The 21,491-nt window shown below is 40.5% G+C and overlaps 1 protein-coding gene across 2 annotated transcripts in view; it reads left to right on the top strand.

Moving 5' to 3' along the window:
* LOC138015036 (uncharacterized) overlaps window positions 1-21,491 on the top strand; it is a 234,725-nt gene that overhangs the window by 178,656 nt on the left and 34,578 nt on the right. For both annotated transcript variants that reach the window (XM_068861936.1, XM_068861935.1), the window contains 9 exons: window positions 8,337-8,479; window positions 8,985-9,212; window positions 10,267-10,520; window positions 10,709-10,817; window positions 11,294-11,632; window positions 12,856-12,891; window positions 13,595-13,709; window positions 15,270-15,341; window positions 15,951-16,022. In XM_068861936.1, coding sequence (XP_068718037.1) covers window positions 8,337-8,479; window positions 8,985-9,212; window positions 10,267-10,520; window positions 10,709-10,817; window positions 11,294-11,632; window positions 12,856-12,891; window positions 13,595-13,709; window positions 15,270-15,341; window positions 15,951-16,022 — 1,368 coding nt within the window. The remainder of the gene's footprint in view (window positions 1-8,336; window positions 8,480-8,984; window positions 9,213-10,266; window positions 10,521-10,708; window positions 10,818-11,293; window positions 11,633-12,855; window positions 12,892-13,594; window positions 13,710-15,269; window positions 15,342-15,950; window positions 16,023-21,491) is intronic.

Here is a 21,491-nt window from a genome sequence, read left to right as displayed (position 1 = left end):
AACAAGGTGAAAGTAACAATTCAAACTTAACAGAAACATTATTAAGAACCCCAACTGGCGGGAGGCAACCAGTTGGCTATTTACAAAGCGTGGTGGAGTTGAATCCGGGACAACCGGAAACAAATCCAAGCCAGAGGTTAGAACGGGATTTGAACCCGGAGCAGCCGCATGCAAACCCAACGCTCTAACCACTGGACCACACTGCCTCCAGAGTTCTGGGAGTGATTTTGCAGATCGATCATAGTAGTGTTTCTGCAGTTGTTGTCTTTTGATCAGTCTGGAGATAACGTCTTCACTTGATGGGTCCCTTGAATTCTTCCTTGGGAGGTTGTCTTGGATTGGGTGCCCTAATAGTAACTCAGCAAGTGAAGGGAGTTTGTGGTCAACGGGGGTAGCTCTTAGACAAAGAAGCGACATGTTAGGGTCTGGCATTTTCGACTTCAGAAGGGCTGACTTCACTGACTTGACTTAGCTTTCGATAAACCCATTGCTACGAGGGTAGTGGGGGGAGTTTGTAATGTGCTTAAAACTGAGGTCACAGCGAATTCTTGAAAGGCCTGGCCGGCAAAACGTGGTCTGTTGTCAGATCTTACTACCACGGGGATGCCTTGCTCGCTGAACAGCTGCCCATTATTTTGACCACTGTGCTGCTGTTTTTCTCCCCACTCGGTGTAATTCTAACAAAGGGGTACTTTGAGTAATAATCAGCAACTACGAGATATTCGGAGCCATCAAGAGTAAAGAGATCAGCGCCAATGGTGTGCCATGCCCTGGGGGGTACCTCTGAGGTGATTAGGGGTTCCTTTTGCTGACTATTCTGGAGCTCTTCACATGTACTGCATGTTTTTGTGGTTTCTTCTAAGTCCTTGTACAAGCCTCTCCAGTAGATTGACGTTCTGGCTCTCAGCTTGGTTCTCCCGGTTCCTTATTGTGGCACGTGTAGTTTCATCAAAATCTCTTTCTGCAGCGCGGCGGGAATGATAATACGATGTGGTTTCATGACTATTCTGTCTTCGGTGGATAGCTCGTGCCGGTAGGGCCAGTATGGCTTTAACAGTGTTGGGACTTGCTGGAGGTGTGCCGGCCAGGCTGCGTGGATCATTTCTTTCAGTGCATTGAGCTCCGCGTCCAAACTGCTCTGTTCTTTGATCTTCTGAAACATGCTGTTACTAAATTGAAGAAAGATCTTGTGTATTTGGACGTTCATGCCGGTGATAGGGTATTGACTCTCTTGTGATAATCTTGACAAGGCATCAGCGATTTCCATGTCTTTGCCTGGATGGTACCAAATGGTGAGGTCATGGTTGCAATCTCAGTGGCATCCGCTGCAGACGCGGGGAAGCAGCTGTCAAGTGTTTCAAGTGAATGCTTTCTAGGGGCTTGTGGTCAGTGTGAACGGTAAAACTTTGCCCGTGTAGGTAAGTGTGGAATTCCTCGCAGCTGTAGACAACCGCAAGCAATTTCCTTTCGATGTTTGCATACCTTGACTCAGCATCCTTTAGGGCTTTACTGGCGAAAGCGACAGGTTTACGGTCTTGTGTGAGGGCAGCACCTAGGCTTTTCATGGAAGCATCAACTTGAAGAATAGTTTCTTTCATTGGATTGAAGTATGTCAGAGTGATCTCGTTGCTGATAGAGTCTTTGATCTTATTAAAAGACTCTTGGTGCGCTGCGCACCATTTAAAACAGTTGTCCTACTTCAGAAGCTTACGGAGTGGGGCTGTCAGTGTACTCAGGTTTCGGATAAACGGGCCCATGTAGTGTACTAGCCCTAGGAAGGTTTGCAGTTCCTGGCGATTTGTAGGAGAAGATATCTGCTTCAAAGGTGAGACCTTGCCTGGGTCTGGCTGGACACCATTTTGGCCACAAATTACTCCATAGAATTTGATCTTGTTTTGCTTTGTGAAGCACTTGTCAGGGTTTAGCTAAAGCCCGGTATCTATGCAGCGCTTTAGCATTCCGTGCATGTTGCGGTCGTGTTCCTCTGTGGTCTTTTCGAAAACTACAATGTCGTCTGCAATCCCTACGACGCCTTCGTATCCTTCGAATGTTTGGTCTATCTTAGTCTGGAAGACATCTTGAGATATTCTGAGCCCAAAGGGCATGCGCTTGAATCTGTATCTACCAAATGGGGAATTGAATGTAGTGAGGTAACTAGATTCTTCATCCAAGACCACGTTCCAGTACCCGCACTTTGCGTCTACAATAGAAAATACTTTAGCATCAGCTGACTTTGGTAGGATTTCTTCTAGGGCGGGAGTGACATGACATTCTCTCTGAATGGCTGCGTTGAGGTCTTTGGGATCCAGGAAGAGCCTTAACCTCCAGTTCTGGTTGCGGCGGTAAACAAGGCTGTTGACCCATTGTGTAGGTTCGCCTTCTTTGATCTTTGCTAACCATCTCATCTAGTTCTCTTTTGATGTCGTCTTTGAGGCTGATTGGCACACGCCTTGGGGGTGGACAACTGTGGGGATATTAGGGTCAAGAACTATGTGGTATTCGCCCTGGAATTTCCCCACTCCATTGAAGCATTCGGGATACTGACTGATCAGGTCGTGTTTGTCCTTAATGGGCTGTTCTTTGGAAACTGTACTGTCACAGGGTGTGGGGACGCTTTCCTCTATAGAGAGGTTAAGTGTCAGCAGTTTCAGGTCGGTGGACGTCGGGAGGCCAATTATCGCTGGGCCTGGGGTATCTGTGACATAGAAGGGTGCTCGGGTGTTTTCCCCTTTGTATGAACAAGGTATGGTAACAATGCCCTGATGCTTGATTTGCGAGCCGCCATAGGCAGTGAGGATGACATCCAAGGATGACAAGGAACCTGGTCTGAGACTTGCATGATCGTCTAGGTTGTGAGGATAAACTTGACGATAGAGCCACATTGGAAGTATGTTTTCGTGCGCACCGGTGTCGAGCTGGGCCTTAAGGATGGTGTTCTTGTGGGTGTCCTGTGGAAGGTGTAGATTAATTGATAAGAATACTTCATCTCTATAAGGATTGGACTCTCTGCGCGAGACACCAGCTATGGTGATTGATTCAAAAACAACCGACTCAATGCTGCGGATAATGTTGATTCGGGGCATGTCTGTGGGGCTTGGCTTCCGGCTTCTTCTAAGTAGTGAAATCATTGTCCTCGGGTTTTTGATCTGCAGACTTTAGGGAAGTGGTTTCGCTTTTTGCAGTACAGACATGTCTGACCACGTGCTGGGCATATAAAGGTCCTTCCAACGTAACAACGTAAGACTTACAAAAGTTTACAAGAGTTTACAAAAGAGAAAGACAAAATGTTTACAACCAAAAAAAGGAAGGAAAACAAAAAAAAAAACAATTATTTTGGGAGTTCAAAGCATGTTACTTGTCGGATCGACCCTGTGATGTGGCCAACTGTCAACAAATAGCACAGATAGCAATGTACATTGAGCAAAAGAAACGAGTTAGTATCATCATGCAGGCACCGAGCGAAGGCGCTACAACAGAACAATTAGCTTAGCACCCTAACACCAACGTGTATGTAAATTTACGTAGTGTTTGTGATATAAAAATAAGTGTGCAGCAGCGTGAATAAAACTCCTGAAGAGTGAGGCTTCAAGCCTTACGAAACAGGCCTGTAGGGCAATTACCATGTAGCCATGTTTTAATTCTCACAGCCAAAAATGAAAACCATCATCTCGTCACACGTCAAACAACTGCTTCCAAAATTCAACACAACTAGCCGACAAAGAGTGTAACTGCCGAAAAAAAGATCAATACCCCCTCCAGGGAAAAGGCCTCACATCAAACGTAGTCTACCAAGCAACAGTTAACACTGAAATAGAATCATATGTAGGACTCGCGACAAACTTCAAAGAACGTTACAGAAATCACACATCTTCCTTCCAACATCCAAACAAGAGACACAAAACTGAATTATCAAAGCACATGTGGACACTCAACCACAACAAGCCTTTCAACCTAAAATGGAAAATTATCAAGCAATGCAAACCTTACAACAACATTGCTAAGAAACGTAATTTATGTCTTTTTGAAAAAATGACACTCATCTGCGAAAAGGATCTCTGCAATCTAGACAAGGGAACTGAGTTTGCAAGTTCATGCCCCCACAGAAACAAATACCTTTAAAATAGAACTTTATAATAAAGTACCACAATCTCCCAAATTGTAAAATAGTAATCACACGGTTTATAGTACACAATAGCGCTGTTTTTATGTCTCATATCAACGGTAATCCCGCTTTTACTGCCAGTTTCTGTAATTTTACATGATGAGTGTGGTCATATACAAAACAGAGCTATAGTAATTAAACGATGAACTACCTCTGAAGGTTTGCAACCAATTTATTATATATATATATATATATTTTATACCAATTTATATATATATATATATAACTGCAGACAGTACTGTTTCGGCCTTCTGGGCCTCATCAGTGCAGTGCTGATGTCTGGAATGGAGGTTAGGCTTATAAAGCCACCCCAAATGTCCCACACATGTGGTACATCTAAGCCATGCCAGAGTGCTCAAACTAGCGAGCTAGTGAGCATGCGCAATTGCTAGCGGCAATGACTCATCCCAGTAGAGTGCTCAATTTGGACATGAAAGCAAAAGCTTTGTAATGCCAAAGAGCTATATCTAACTGCAGAAAGTACTGTTTCGGCCTTCTGGGCCTCATCAGTGCAGTGCTGATGTCTGGGATGGAGGTTAGGCTTATAAAGCCACCTTAAATGTCCCACACATGTGGTACATCTAAGCCATGCCAGAGTGCTCAAACTAGCGAGCTAGTGAGCATGCGCAATTGCTAGCGGCAATGACTCATCCCAGTAGAGTGCTCAATTTGGACATGAAAGCAAAAGCTTTGTAATGCCAAAGAGCTATATCTATATATACAGTACTTTAAATTCCAATACTAGCCCTCAGAGAGTGCTCAACAACAAAGGAGTTGGAACTGGTTATATATATAGGGAAGAGTGGACTAGTTTTTCATTGCAGATTGACAAACTTGTTTCGTAGGAGCATGGCACTCTCACTCTTCAGGATCTTATGATTCTATTTACATAAACGCGGTATTTATGCGTTCATTTTTTCATCACACTTGGTTACACATTGTTTGGTTCTTAATTACACGTTATTTAGTAAAAACCTACTTGCATGCCGGCAGCTGCTAACTAACTCTGACCTTTTGTTAAGTGTGGCGAGCTTCGGTTGACAAATTATGTAATATTTTTCAAGTGTGCATAAGTTACTTCTTTTTGTGGTGTTACAATACATACGCGCTCTGCCTAGAATTTTCCCAGTGTTCTTATACTCTGTTTTTGCTTTCTTTAAGCGCCATACATATCTGCTTAGCTCAGTTTGATTACTGTACTTTTCCATCCTAAAAGATTGCTTGTGGTTGGCGAACCTCCCCTTAAAGTCCGTGTCCGTGAGCCGTACATAGTGCTCAGTCCCCTCGCTAGATGTGACAGAGGCCTGGTACACAATGCCCTTTGCGAGGCACTGATTGTCGAGTGGGCACTCCTCTTTTTTCCTGCAGTTGCATAGCCTTTCTTGCGTGTTTCTGCACCTGATTCTAGTAGTAGGCGCTTATTTTTTAAATATATTACACTTTTTACGTTAGGTATGCAACTGTATGAGAGCTTTAGGGTACTATGATTGAAAATTGGCCTTAGGACGTGGCCCCTTGGGAAACACTCATTGATGATCCGCAAGAATTCTTTCCCTAAGTTGGTCTTGACTCGCGCATCGAACGGGGGATTAAACCAGGTAACATTCCGTTTTCTTAACCTGCGTTTTTTTCTCCTGTTTTCCCTTGGGTGGAATTTCAATGTGTGCTGCTATTTGCTTTTGTCTAACGCCGCTTGGTAGGGTGGTGCAGCTTTGTTGAACACAGATTCATCTGATGAAATATCCGATAATCTCTGGTTTACGCTCTCTGGGATACGTCTTAGAATGCTGGGGGGGGTGGTTGCTCTTTGCACGTACATATTGTGGTATGTTTCCAGGTTTCATGAAGGGGTGGTGCCTTCCGGTGTTTAAATCGAGGGTCACGTCCAGATAGTTCACTATCTTTTTGTTTGCACCGATAGTTATCTTCAATCCATTGTCTGCGAACAATTGAGCTATTCATTTCTTAATTCGCTTGATGGACCGAGGTGGCTTGTGTGACACGGTGAGCCCGTCGTCTCTGTAGAGGCCTATTGAATTGCCACAAATGCTCTTTAATTGTGAAAGCATGAAGACTACTACAAGTTTACAGGACTCGGCACCACCGTACGATCCCATGGTTACGTCAAATAGTCCACCAGTGGCGTCTCTTTTTACCCAAGGGACGTCCTCGCTGAATAGGAGTGTTTCGCGTGCATAATGATCTCTCTGTCTGTGGATGGAATGTTCACAGCGGCAAAGTCAATGGCATCAGATAACAATTTTTCTGTAATGGAAGGATAAAAATCCACCATGTCGAAGCAAATAAAGAGCGCCCTATGTTTATTTTTGATCGCGTTAAACCATTCAAGCACAGAACATGTGTTTCTCCACAAATTTACTTTGGTTGCTAGGGCGGTGTTTTTCACGATTTTCTGGAGTATCTGCTTGGCAACTTTTCCGATCGCGGACTTTGTAGGGTTGATCAGTCGTCATGTCGGCGCATTGTTGAAATTTGGTTTATGGTCTTTTAAGGTTATAAAGGCATCACGCCTTGTCATGGCTTCGACTCTGTTGGCTAATTCTAATTCGCTTTCTTGTTGATCTTAATTTCCAGTCTTTTTTCGGCTTTCTCGTAATCTTTCTGGATGTTTTTATCAAGGAGCTCTTTGTAGTGACGGGGCTTCATCCGATAGAAGCTGGTGGTCTTATCTGCCTTGACTGTTAGATAGTCATCGTCACTAACTTTTTTTAGGTCTTCGTTTACTTCTTTCTGGAAGTCGTTGATACGTTCGTGGAATTCGATGTTCCCGACTAGTTCAGTCATCCTACTTTTGAAGAGTGGGAAGTTTCTGAAGAGTGGGAGCGCCATGCTCCTACGAAACAAGCTTGTCGATCTGCAATGAAAAAGTAGTCCACTCTTCCCAAAATATATATATATATATATATATATATTTGAATTAACAAGGCTGGAAATCCAACGATGTAGTCCCAAGCTAGTAGGATCCGAAGGATACACGACGCTTTGCTATGAAATATTAAGTGATTTGAGTGTACAAATAGCGACAGCGAACTACTAGCAGATCCATTAAATGAAAAACATATTGCCGTGAGTGGGAATCGAACCCGCGTCCCCCTGGTTACTAGTCGGGTGTGCTAACCACTGCATCATCACGACAACCCTGCTGGAAACAGAGCAATCGGTGAGGTGATTGGTTAGCCACGGGGTTCCCCGGCGTTTAACATTCAGGAACAGGACGTACATCGGATCATCCGAGGATGATTCACAGGCTACCAGCTAATAACAAATTATATATTTGAATTAACAAGGCTGGAAATCCAACGATGTAGTCCCAAGCTAGTAGGATCCAAAGGATACACGACGCTTTGCTATGAAATATTAAGTGATTTGAGTGTACAAATAGCGACAGCGAACTACTAGCAGATCCATTGAATGAAAAACATACTGCCGTGAGTGGGAATCGAACCCGCGTCCCCCTGGTTACTAGTCGGGTGTGCTAACCACTAGATATATATATATATACATACACACATACATACATACATACATACATACATACATACATACATACATACATACATACATACATACATACATACATACATACATACATACATACATACATACATACATACATACATACATACATCCACATTAATACAAGTATCTACTTAACAGATGCATTAACAGTCATATTGTACTACTACTGTTTATTCAAATTTGTTACTAAATGGTGTTACAGGGAAACCTTGTAAAAGGATTGGTGAGGGTTTCCCACTCACCAAAGTTTCCTTGGAGTTTTGACAAAGATTTGTTTGCAGTGTATTTGCATTTTTTAATTTGGCTTATTTACTGTATTTTAGTTTCTACCTTCCAGTTGACAAATCCTGGTTACAGTGAGTGACCTGTTTGACAGCCATGTCTGTATATTGTTTTGCAATACTGCCTTTCAAGGCAGGTTTTCCGTGGCTAACACTTGCACATGCATTATCTCTTCCCTGGCACTTTGGGTACCAGTCACCATATTGAAATTCGTTCAGAATTCAGTGAAATGAAGTCGATGTGGTAAGATAACAGCCACAACTGGGCATGTTTTGAGCAACGTCTAACGGAACTTGCAGGCGAAGTTTATTTGGTCATGCAATCAAAGTAACATGACATCTCCTTATTTTAGTTCATCCAGTTTACATGTGGAATACTCAATCTGGCATCATATTTGTGTTACTTGGAGTTCTCACGGAGGTTTTTGGAAAATTTACAAAGATGGAAGACTCTTAGCCTTTGATAGAGGGCTCAGCTTTGGAAAGGTGATATCAGGTATTAACCATGGATTCGTAACAAGTTACAACAATCTGCAAGCTTTCCATCATCTTTTTCAAAAATAAACGGAAAGAGCAACACAAATCAATTTTTATTCAAAATAGTCAGCAGATCAAGAGATAGTTACCCGTCTACACTTAAAGCCGGTGCACAGGCTTACAGTAGAAAGCAGAGAAGCACGTCAAGCTTTCCTTATTTACACTATCTGCCAAAGAACAACGACCAATTGTGTCAAAACTACACAAAGACTCGTGAGGGTTTTGTTCAACGTTCAGGCTTGAAAAGACATGCATAACACTATGGTTCTGAGAGTCTAAAAGGTTGGACTTGTAACATATTTGAAAGAGTAAAGCAAAATAACTTCCAGGTTTCAATTATTGAGAAGCCCTGCTTTCTAAGAGTCAGAAGCAATCATTGAAATATACGTAGAGGCAAAGTCTAGCTCTCATTTTCATTTACAATCACTGCCTGATCACACAATCTTTTACAACATTTATTTCAGAAACAGGGGTTTTCGATATATCATTTAAACAAAACAACGACCTGCAGAGATCAAGATTGTGCGGAGTTAACATATGGGACTTTGTGCAAACAGCAAACCAAGTGTACCGACTATCCCTTGGCTGTGGAGAAGACACTGGCAACATCTTGCAGTGGTCTGATTTGAGAAGTAAAGCCAACCCCAACAGCTTTATGTCCACACTAAAGACCCCTCCCTTCAAACACCGAGGTAAAAATGTCAATATCTATATTTCAAGAGGTGAAATGAAATTATGTTCATGTTACTGTGCCACCAAACTACGCCCCACCACGTGCGTGAAAACTCTTCACAACGCAAAATCCCTTGATTCCCAGTTACTGGATGGGCGAGCACATTCAATTTCTAATTTCACTGATGGTTTTACAACCAATTTTCTGTGCTGTTTACAGCTACACATCAAAGTTAAGTTAAGCAGAAGAGGAAAACAAGAAAATGTGTCTACAAACTCGTGTACTCAAGGGCTTTACACTCAACGTTTGATATTCCAGAAAAAACGTAAAGAATCTTCTACTCAGCCGTTTCTTTAGATTTAGCCAAGCCTAAGTGCGGAGCTCCCGGCTTATTATATTTTTATATCCCTCCAATGCTTGACTACAACTATATTATGTTAAACCTGGATTGAAACCAGCGAAAAATGCAAGAAAAATATATTTTCCAAACCGTACCTGAACACGAAAAGCATCGACTGTCAAGAGCTTTGCTGACGTAGCATGGCTGTGTAGCCGCGTCGAGCCACAGAAAGAGCGCAAAAAATTAAGCCTCGTTCAGGTGTGAGTGTGAGTGTCTGACCTGGCTTGAGCCTGTGATCCAATCAACAACCAGTCCCGGGTCAGCAGTCAACTTAAAAATAAAACAGCTGACCTCGAAAAGGTCTAACTTGAGCCTGCGATATGGTTACGTGATACTGGTCAGAGGATACCTTGTTTTGACACGTGTCAATTGACCATAACATTGATGTCCAATATCAAAGATGTTTGCTGTAAACTAGCTATAGTGTTGCTATAGTGTAAACTGGAGTATTGCCTCCTCGATGAGCTCTAAACTTGAGCCCGTGATATGGTTACCTGATACTGGTCACATTGGCATACATGGAGAAGCGGACGTATGGACGTTCATGACGTCATGGCTATAAAACCAAATTTTCTCACATCGATGTGTTACCATATTTTCTTAGCTATGGTGCTCTGCGCACGCAGAGCTCCACTAATAGTAAGTCTAATGTCCTGAAATTGTCATCTCATAGGCCTAATGACTGTAGCAAGCGATAACTCAGAGGGAGAAGCTGTTTTGGAAAGTCCCATGTACAACAGATCACCAAGTGGATATGGAATGTGCCTTCAGTTTGGGTTTATTATGTTCGGTGAAGGAGCTAAATCATTAGAAATTTATCAATACATGAATCAAAACACTTGGATGAGGATATGGAAAGTTTCCAATAATACTATTCCACACTGGCGCTATGGGCAAGTGTCTTTCACATCTCTTACAAAGAGTAAGGTAATAAGCGTTTTTAGGTATATTTGTTAATTTTGTGCTTTACAAATAATTATTTGTATCCTCTCTTAAGGTTTGAGGGTGGGAACGCAAACATCTCAGTCTTAGATGATTGTTTCAAAGTATGAACTGTGATTTATCTCTGATTAGTGACGCAAACAAATTGACCAGCACTTGTTATGTTTTCATAGGTAATAGTGAAAGGGGTGGTTGGTAATCTACCTGGTTTGATAGCCATTGGAGGAATCTCTCAGACTAAGGGCTATTGTGATGCAAAGCCATCCTCAGCACACAGTAAAGGTTATGTTTCACGTATAACTGAAGTTTAAAACTCCATTTTAAAGTTGTTACGGACAGTTCTTGTTAGTTTCCAATGCTTCCTATCAATAAATGTGGGGATGACCATTGCATCTTCTTCTGCAATCAGTTAAGTTGCTCGCGACTGTGATGATAATTCTGGTGTAGTGTCATTATATCTACATTTTCATATGTTTCGCAAACAATTTAATATGTAGTCGTAGTCTGAATAACCCTATGTCATGGTTAGGAACCTTTTTTCTCTCTGAATAACAAAGTTACGTTTATATCTGTTAATGTAAGTATGTCTAGTAAGGCAACTATTTGAAGCAACAAAGGGGATGTCTGGAATAAAAAAAAAGTGCTTTATATTTTGTTACCAATAAAACCACAACAAACTTCTGGGATTGACGAGACTAGTATATTTCAATACTTCAAATAATGATGATTTGCCAATAGCTTCTTCTTTTTGTGTCTAGCGTGCAGTGAAAATGTGGAGCCACCTGGTGTCATTTTGTCACCTTTTCATCCAGGATATTACCCACCTAACTCCTTCTGCAAATGGTTTCTAAGTGCCCCAACCGGTCACTTGGTACGCCTTCAAGTCCTTGACTTCCAACTGCAATCAAATCCTCTTTGCAAAAATGATTTTTTGGAAGTAATTGATGGTCCTGAACCAACAGCTCAGAGCTTAGGGCGATTTTGTGGAGACACTATCCCAAGAATTATTGAATCAAGCGGTAATACAATGCTTATTATCTTCAAAGCTGACAAAGACACACAGAGATCTGGCTTCAAATTTCTCCATTCCTCCAGAGGTGAGTTAAGCCAAACTATGATACACATTTTGCGAAGATCGCACCATATTCGGTTTCCAAACACAAATTGGACGAGCCTGAAGTTCTTATTTTGTGTAACAGAAGGCACAATAACATTTGCCTTTATTTTAACAACATGACCAAACAAACAAAACTTGACTCTAGACATCGTTTAATACTTACAACAAAGGAAATGCAAGGAGTATCTACAGTCCATCTGGATGTGTAATATGCTGGCCATAACAATAAGTCAACAAACAAATTAACGAATGTGAGAATGATAAACACATATGAAATGAAATGTTGATAGAACCCACTGGGAACTCGGAAAAATGCGAGCCCCAAAAGCCCCCGAGCAAAAGACTGATTTATGATTGACAAACTATTCAAATTAAAGGTGACTTAAAGATAATTTAACGACAAAAAAATGCTATCCTCATCCATTACAAAGTTTAAAAAATGCCATTTCTTTTTTTTTTTAATTCAACTCATCAAAATTATCTGCACATTTCAAGTACACCAACAAATTAACTTTTGAGGTTTTACTATTTTTGTTTCACTGCTTTGTGGTTACTTACTGACTAATTATCACGGAACCTCATGGAAACGTCTCAGGTCTAGCCAGCAGGTCATTGTGTTAAGATAATAGGGTTTAACATTCAAACGCTGTCCAATCCCTCATAGAGACAAATAACTACGTTGCTTTAGTTTTTCCATATTTCTTTCCTTCCCTATCAGCAGTGCACTTTGTAAAATTAAGTATTTTGCACTAAATCTCTATGTATTTTTTTTAGTAATTACTTCTTAGTTTTCAAGACAGCTTCTTTCGATAATAATATTGCCCGAATAAACTTGGCTTTTAAACCTATACTACTAAGGTATTACAAATTGCTATTACTGAGTTTCGATTAGTGAGATTAACCGATCTTCCTGTGAGTAATGATCTACATGCACATTGAGACAATTTACACAGGTGAAAGAAATATACACATAGACAGTGCATTGATTATTAGTAAACAGCTGGTTGGTTTTTATGGCTTAAGGACATCATCTGTTTTTTTTTCTTCAAGCTGGTTGTATAGTTGATAAAAGTGTAATCTCAAATTTATTTGTGCTCACAATTATCAACTATCATAAATTGTTAATGGCTTTTATCTTTGATAAGTAATTAAGCTAAAACTTGCTTAGCTATTTCTTCTCGTGTCCTCAATATTCCCCAACAGAACAAACCGAAGACAAGATCTGCACCAATAAAAGAGGTAATCTCCTGTTATGAGGGCTCAGTCACCTTATAATAATAATAATAATAATAATAATAATAATAATGATAATGATAATGATAATGATAATGATAATAATAATAATAATAATAATAATAATAATAATAATAAAGAGAATAATTTTTATTAATAAACAGGTTTTGGGCATGCAATCAAAGTACTAGTAGAAGAAGACACCTCCAGAAACTAACTCCTTCATATCGTTTACACATACACTTTGTATCTGCAAGACACAGGGTCGCCTAAGTCGGAAAAAAATAACCTTTATAGGATCACTGTTTACTTGTGCACCTGTAAGCAGGAGCACTGTTTGAACTCATTCTGCACTCATTACAATAGGTAGAGTCAAGAGAGTATGCCAGCACAATGAAAAATGGAGGTAAAAGAAATATTCCAAATCAAAAGATTAATTACGTATGCCACATTGAATCAAAAGAATTGTATATATTGGAAGTGCAGATTATAGTCACCGAGTCCTTCATGGGAACAGCCCAACAAATTGACCTGCTCCCGACTGTGTGGCTTCATTGTTCAGCTTTAGAGCAGTGCACCGGCATCACACCCTGGGGGTCATGGGTCCTGAATTTGTCAGGTGTCGAGAAGAGAGTTGATTAAATTGTACAGATAAATGCAAGGATCACGTCTCACAATGTCACTGCATTAACATATTTGTTTACCCCAGACTGTCCATCGGGATGTTCTTGCTTTAAGACAAGCGACAATGCCACGACATTTGCAGTTAAGGGCTATAAACTGGGAGCCATGCCAAAGACCATACCATCGTACACAACTGCTTTGTAAGTTCAAAGCTGTGACATTGTTTTCATATAGTGATGTCATAAAGATAATTCTTTCATTATAGTAAATGTGGCTAAATGGTTGGCAAGACGAAATATGTAGCAGGTCAAATCATTAATGCTTAACGAAAAGTACAGTATGTTGCCCAGTATCCGGACACTTCAGTTTAGAAATGTTGTAACTTTCCTTCCTTAGTCGCAAGAGTTCTGAAATTTGGCCCAAAGACAGTCTATTTAGTCTGTAATATGACGAAAAAATATTTAAGTTTTTTACCTTCGTATCCGTCATGAAATTAATATTTTTGCAGAGCTCGAATGTTGCCCAGTATCCGGACAGCGTGCACAGTATCCGGACACTACAAGAACAACGTAATTAAACATAAATTTGGACAGGAAAGCGACTTTTAAGCCCATCTTGCTCTTTCAAAGTAGTCTGGCATCCGATTCCAAAAATATAAATCGGCTTGGGAACCTAGCATCTTGAAACAAAACATAATAAATTATTAGGGTATGGTGGGGAGAACTACGCGAGCGGCTGATCAAGGATAGTCTAGGGCTGTGAAGAGAAAAGACAAAAAAAGAAACTAACAAAAGCGATTTATTTTTGTTCTTTTCCCTATAACATCCTTTTCAAATGTTTATTTTTAATAAGTCTTGTCCGGATAGTGTACGCAGCTAATTCAAGGATTTTGCACGACAAAGAAAACACTGTCCGGATACTGGGTATCCGACATCCAAAACTTAGTTGATGTTTATGGCCTCCGTTATTCCAAACCAGTAATATTTTAAAGCTAATTATTGCATTTTTTGAAAATTTAACTTCTTTAAGTATCCTAACCTCAAATATTTTAAAATTTCTTTGAAACTATCACATTTTACAAGCCTATATTTGAACAGCACTAGTTTTACTGCGCAGTAAACAGCGTAAATAGTAGCCATGAAAATTTGACTCACCTGAACAGAAAGGCGCCTTCTGCAACTGTTTCTCAAGCTGTGAGCCCGCCAAAACTTGGGTTTCAAAGCTGGAATGTTCGGCTTTCTTTCGGAATACTTCGTTTACCAAAAATTAAGAAGGGCTCCGGAAAAATTGAGTCTTCGTTTCAAGTGTCCGGATACTGGTACTGTCCGGATACTGGGCAACATACTGTACCTTTCTGAAACGTAATTGCATGTAAGATTCATTGGTTTTCTATTTTGTAATACACAGAGTCAAGTGCATTGTAAGCCATAAAACGTATACGCTGGTACCTTGGTTGCCAGATTGTACTTGAGATATGATTTCAGTGTTACCAGTGTTTAATGTAGGTACTGAGGTCTCTTAAGTGTAAAGCCTTCAACTTTTTTTTCACGTTGCTGACACGGTTGTAATCATTTTTGTTATTTTCTGTGTTGCTGATATGATTATGATTGTTGCCATTATCATTGTCACTGCTTAGAGTATTAGGGTCTGGCACCCAACAAACAGGCTGATGTCTGCCTGTATTTTATTTTTCTGGTCTCTCTGATGACATAACACCTTATGGGAAATGGAGGTAATGATCCTTCCTTTTTATCTGTCAGGTTATTTGCCAACAACAGAATTAGCCAGATCAAAGAGAAAGCTTTACGTAAACTGACACGTCTAGAGTACTTGTAAGTTGCACTTCATTATTGATAAATCTAATTTCATTTTACAAATATGTTGGATCAGTGTTTTATTCCGCAGAAAAAAAAGAGCTAAAAAAACAAATCAATAAACTTGTTGAACTTTTGTTGCTTTTAGTATTTCCTGCTCTATAACTGTTATGTTCAACTTCCCAACAATCAATTGAATTTTAAAGCTAATTGAACTTGCTTCTCGCTTTAGAAGGATAATGTGTATCTTTGAGACAACATGCAAGCGGTATGAAAGCTCAAAACTGGAGAAAAACAGTGAAGAGGGAACAGCTGGATCAGTTCGGTTAGAACTAAGCGCTCTTTCTTTTTCAGGTTGCATGTCATTAACGGGACCTGATTGGGCAACAATTCCAACTTAATTCAGATTGGCTATCCAATTATAATATCTACAGTATGTTCCTTGTGTCAAACTAATAACCCAATGAATGATCATAACCGAGTTTGATGCAAAGAGTTGTAATAATTTTTTGCTACAACTGTAAGCCATAACGGCAGAGATAATAATGGCTCTAGCGGTCTCATTTGCAGGGTCAGATGATCGATTTTCTTCTCCCTATGACATCTTTTTCCTTTTGTACCTGACAGAGATCTCAGCCACAATGTCATTTTGGTTTTGGCAGATTATTCATTTCAAGAAAACAAAGAGCTAAAAAGCATGTAAGCTGTACAATGCATTCATGTTGATTTTTGCAACAGGGATTATCGTATCAGGTGTGATGACATTACAGTCACCTGAACTGTCATGGCATGTTTTTGGTACACATACTTTTTTGATTTGAGCTGTGCCAAAATTTTTCTGCCATGTAAATGGGGCTTTTGTTTATTGGTATGGGAAGGCGTATATCTTTTGCGTTTAATATGGTGTTTCGGAAAAAAAAAATTAATTCTCTGATCTGCTGTGAATGGAAAATCGCCAGCGATAAACTGGATTTTTGTGGGGTTTCGGTATGACATAATTTGAAGCCATTTCACTGCTTTCTGTGAGTCAAGTCAAACATACACATAATTTGGTAGATCAAAAGGTGTGATTTCCATCCTTTCACTTTTTACAGTACGCTAGAAATATCCTGGAACCGATTTCGAAATAATTTGCCTTAAACAAGTATATTTCGGTGGACACATAACACCTAAGACATGCACAACATGTAGGAAATTAGCTGTGGTTACGTATGAGAAACAGACCCTACCTCTCCTTTAACTGCGATCATGTGCCATTTAAAGGGAACATCCACTTTCCAAAAAAAAATCAATTCTTAGTAAACATTGTTACACAAAGATACATTTTCATAGAGGTCAATTTGTAACATTACTTATTGCTTTCGGGTTAGTCTGCTTCCAGGGAAGGGATTGCTAACGCTTAGTAGCAAGTCTTCTAAGTGACATGTCGGGTACAGGCTGATTCCATGTTCTTTGGAATGACCGACTGAGCAGAATACTCAAAAGAAACAACCCTATTGTGCTAAATCCTTTGCGAGATTTGTTTTACACTGAGATACAAAAGTGAACAAATTTGTACCGGCTACACATTATGACATTTATATGAAACAATCTACACGGTCTACCAGAAAACTGGTGTTGTATGATAGTAATTTCCGCTTTCTAGTGATGATTCTACCAGCAAAATTCTGAGCTTTCTGCAGCTCTGAGATACTTTTTGAAGTGTTAGACCACACCGGAGAACTGTAGTATAGCTTGGTAAGCATTAAGGCATTTATAACCCGTTCTAATGTCATGGCATCAAACAGATGCTTTACCCTATTAATCTGACATAGGCTACCTATGCACGAGGACACAGTTTGCGAGTCATGTTCATCATAGCTTAGACTACTGTCCACCTTCAGGCCGAGGTCCCGAGCAGAAGGAGATGGAGTAACCTTTTTTCCAGTGGGCAGCCTCTGAAGTATCTGACGGGTGCCCAACACCAGCAGCTTGGTTTTCTCTGGGTTTATGCGAAGGTTGTTGTTGCAGCACCAGCTTGCAATTTCTTCTAAGTCCTTGTTGATCGGTTGTACCACATTACTAACCTGAGCAACTGGGAACGAAAGGTATAACTTTGAATCATTAACATATGATTCTAGAGAACACACGTCGGGTATAGAAGGAATGTTGAGGTAGATGGTAAACAAAGTGAGTCGCATGATTGAGCCCTGTGGGACTCCATGGGAGATACCCCGCAAGCTTGAGCTCTCAGCTCTGATCCTGACACATTGCAGCCGTTCCGAAAGGTAGCCCTTGAACCAATCCAGAGAGGCACAGGAAACACCTAACGCCTGTAATGTTTTGCAAGGAGGGTTGTATGATCTATGATGTCGAATGCATTTGACAAGTCCAGAAGTAACACCAGTGTGACTTTCTCGGCATCCATGGCCTCCAGTGCTTTGTCTGTGATCATGACGCTAAGGGTTTTTTGTTGGTCACATATGTCATCAATTGATTAAGGGCAACGCGCTCACAAATCTTTGACGCCACAGGAACTATGGAGACCGGTCGATTGTTGTTTGGTATCTCCTGATCTTCATCATTTGGAAGTGAAATGACTTCAGATATTTTCCACGCTGCAGGGAAAACTGATGACAATAAGGATCCATTTACAATGTCCGTCAGCACAGGCAGAATGCAAGGAAATGCATCTTTAATCACGGACATATATAATTGACCTCAGCTTTTGGTATTCCATAGTGGCACAACACTGCAAACATAACCCTCCTGTTGATGGAATCAAAAGCCTTCTAGAAATCAATGAAGGTGACAGTGATGGGGAGCTGGTAGTCTTATCTGAGAATGTGGACCTGCTGGGCACAAAATCCCCCAGGGCGAAATCCTCTCAGATGCTGTTGTACACTTTGCCAGCAACTGACAGGAAGGATATTCTGTTGTAGTTGGTCATCAAGCTGAGGTCCTCTTTCTTGGGAAGAAAAACAATGACACTAGTGGTCCATTGGTCGGGCAGTGTGAGACTGCTGTATACTTAAGTGCAGAACCCATGGACAACATCAATCATTGCATCGCCGCCATTTTGTAGTGCTTCAGCTGTGATGGCCGCATCTAGTCCAGCAGCTTTAGTAATGTTCATTTGTAGTATAGCTAATGTTGTTTCCACTTGTGTCGGTGGTCCAGTCTGGATATGGAGGTCTTGGGCAGCGGGAAGAGGGAGTTCTTTCCATTCTGAAAGTAATTCCAGATCACTGGTGGGCGAGGTTCCATCTCTTTTCTTCGCTTTAACACTGGTTTTCTTGCCTTTGCCAGAGAGGTTATGGATGTAGTTGTATAGTCGCCCTTTGAGTCAGCCAGCCTAAGATCTTCTATTTGCTTGTTCATCCAACTTATATGATTCATTCAACTCCGAATTCAGCATTTGACGTCAAGACTAGATATCACAAAACACAATAGAATATTACAAAAGCATTTATACAGGCAGAAACCCCTGCTACGAAGAGAAAAAAAGAGTAAAAAGAAACGGCTATAGAGGACACTAAGCTGATCGCAATTCGCGTCTTTTAAGTGGTAATTAAGTGTCCTTCGATAATGATGTTGGTTTGGTTCTTTCTTTCTAAAAAATGCTGTCTTGTTTTCCTCTCTAGTTCTATGAGTAACGGCCAGCGTTTTTTCGTATTCCCCTGAATCTATCTGAATATATCTTGAAACTGATATCTGCTCTCCTTTTCAATGCTCGTTTAAAAACAAGTTTTCTGTCAGGATATTTTAAGGAACGGGCAATATTTTTTGGCTCCGATGCGATGAACTTGCTGAAATTCAATGCAGCATGTGCACTCAATATTCAACTCCCTTTCCATACAACGGTAAACAGATTCACTTGTATTTTCCTCATTTACCTCTTTGTTCTCTGGAATTACAATAAAGCACAGATTTGTGCACAGATTGTACACTTCCTGATAAAATAGATGTTCCTTCAGAGATTTCATCTTGCATTCATTACCTTCAACACTACACTTTCAATTCAAGTTGCTTTCCATTTCCTTTACTGTCTTCTCAATGTCGCTAGTCTCACCTTTAAGTGTGGAAGACCATGCAGATCAGAGTGACCAAGAAGAAGCAACAGGAAGTGAATCGGAGATCAGTAGAAAGTCTTCGTCGAGAAATTGCAACTTGAGGAACAAAGCTGGAAGAAGGTCGTCATGGAAATAGGAAGAAATTGCCGATATGGTCTGTATTGTTTGTAACAGTGAGTATTACAAAAAGGAGATTATCTTCACAAACTCTAAAAACTCTAAAAACCAAAAAAACTATGATGTGTACAGCAAGCTTCAAAAAGATTTATAAGCATGTGTGAGTGAACGTGGTCAAGAGCTTCAATTTACCGTGACACAAGTCAGGAGCAAGTTTAAAAAGCTGATTAGTGGATGCGAAAAAGCGGTCCTTACCGTCAAGACCGCGACAAGCATTGATCGATTCCAAGAGCAAAACACTTACAGGTCTGGTGCAAGGCGAAATAAATGGAAAACATAAATGTTTCTTGATTCTGGTGAAAGGAAAGCAGGACTTGTCACTTCAGCAATTTATGATCATTTCTGCTTAAAAGATGACTAGCCCTTCCTTGATTATTTACTAAACTCCGTATCCTTGGTTTTCCCTTCACGACTTTTGTGTGAGCACATTTCTGATCCTAGTCGGTTGTATGGCAGTCTTTTATGTTAAGAAGACGCCTAATAACATCCCTGGGTCTTCTCTGGTTTGTAGCAGGATCCACAGTTCCATCAATCTGTCTCCCCCTGTTTGATACAAATGCTATGTAACACAATACATGCAAGAGTATTGTCTCTGACTTCTTCTTGAGCACTCTCATATTTCCTCTGAAAGACTCACCAAATGCCTTCTCAATGAACATTCTTTCACTCTTTAGGCTGTAATTAATATACTGCTGTCATGAGGTCAACCCAGCACTAGTATAAGGTTTCATAGGCCAGCTTTGAAAGGGGAAGGCAGAATCACCCAAAATTAGTGGAGGGACATTAACACCTTCAACATTTTTCCCTACCTCAGGAATTGTTTGTCCAGAGGCTGGTTGATTGAAAGATAATTGAATCGTGGGAATTCCCAGGGAATCCACAGATTGCCGAAAAAAATCTGCACCTCCCATCTGCCATGCCCATTTGCACAATTGCAGTACTCTTTGTCAGATTGCAATCCACCAGCAGGACACTTGCAGCCTAAAAGCATGGGAACTGCCGTAGTTTATCCATATCCAATATTTTCCAACGCAGTTCCTCTTTGTTTCTCGGAAAATGTCGGGTAACTTGATCAATCCACAGATTGTTGACAGTTGCCTTTGTAACTTCACTTACAATACCGCAAACTGTTGAGTTGCCTAGGCCAGTCGTCTGAGCTATTGTAAAGAAATAGTCTCCTCGAGCCAAACGGTAAAGGCAGACTGCTAGCCTAAATGCTGGTGGAATTGGATCCTCTGTAACAGTGACCCATTGTAAATCATGTTCAATTCGGCTAAGAATAAAATGGGAGGTTTCTTGAACCTAGTATCACTGTATGCATTCTATACATGATCAGACCAACCACGATTGAATGGCTACAGCTTTCTCGGAAGAAATGAAGAGTGTAAGGATAAAAATTCGTAACAACTACATTCATCTTGTTTTTCCAAAAGAAAAATGAATTTTCTGTTGTAGTTCTACCCGTCGTCTTCTCGACTCTTGCAGGAATTTTGTTTGCAAGATTTTGGACTTTGTTTTCAAATACCACGCCATATTCAAAATGAATACCGCTGATTCAATGTTATGTGGCTCCACTAATATCTGAATTAAGTTCGACTCTGGCATGACGTCTGAATCAAAGTTGGGCTTCTCCCGTGCTACAGTCCAAACTAATTGCAATTAAATTCGGCACGGGGGAAGCACAACGTCTAAACCAGGCCTCAAACTTTACTTGACATATCTAAACTTAAGTCCACTTCATCAGCGTCTTCCATCGGAATGATGCTCTCACCGATAGACTGACAAAAACGCTTCTCTCTTGTTGTGTAGGTGTCGTTATCACCACTACCATCGCACATTCCTCGTCTTCCGTTTAAATTTACTGAGGAAACCCGGCATTAAAGAAATGATCTAAGTCAAAATTCAGATTTTTCGGGAGCACATATAAACATATCTCCAC

The sequence above is a fragment of the Montipora capricornis genome, chromosome 9, assembly GCF_036669925.1.
Source record: "Montipora capricornis isolate CH-2021 chromosome 9, ASM3666992v2, whole genome shotgun sequence".
In the NCBI taxonomy this organism is placed as follows: Eukaryota; Metazoa; Cnidaria; class Anthozoa; order Scleractinia; family Acroporidae; genus Montipora; species Montipora capricornis.
This window is presented reverse-complemented; position numbering and strand designations above follow the sequence as displayed.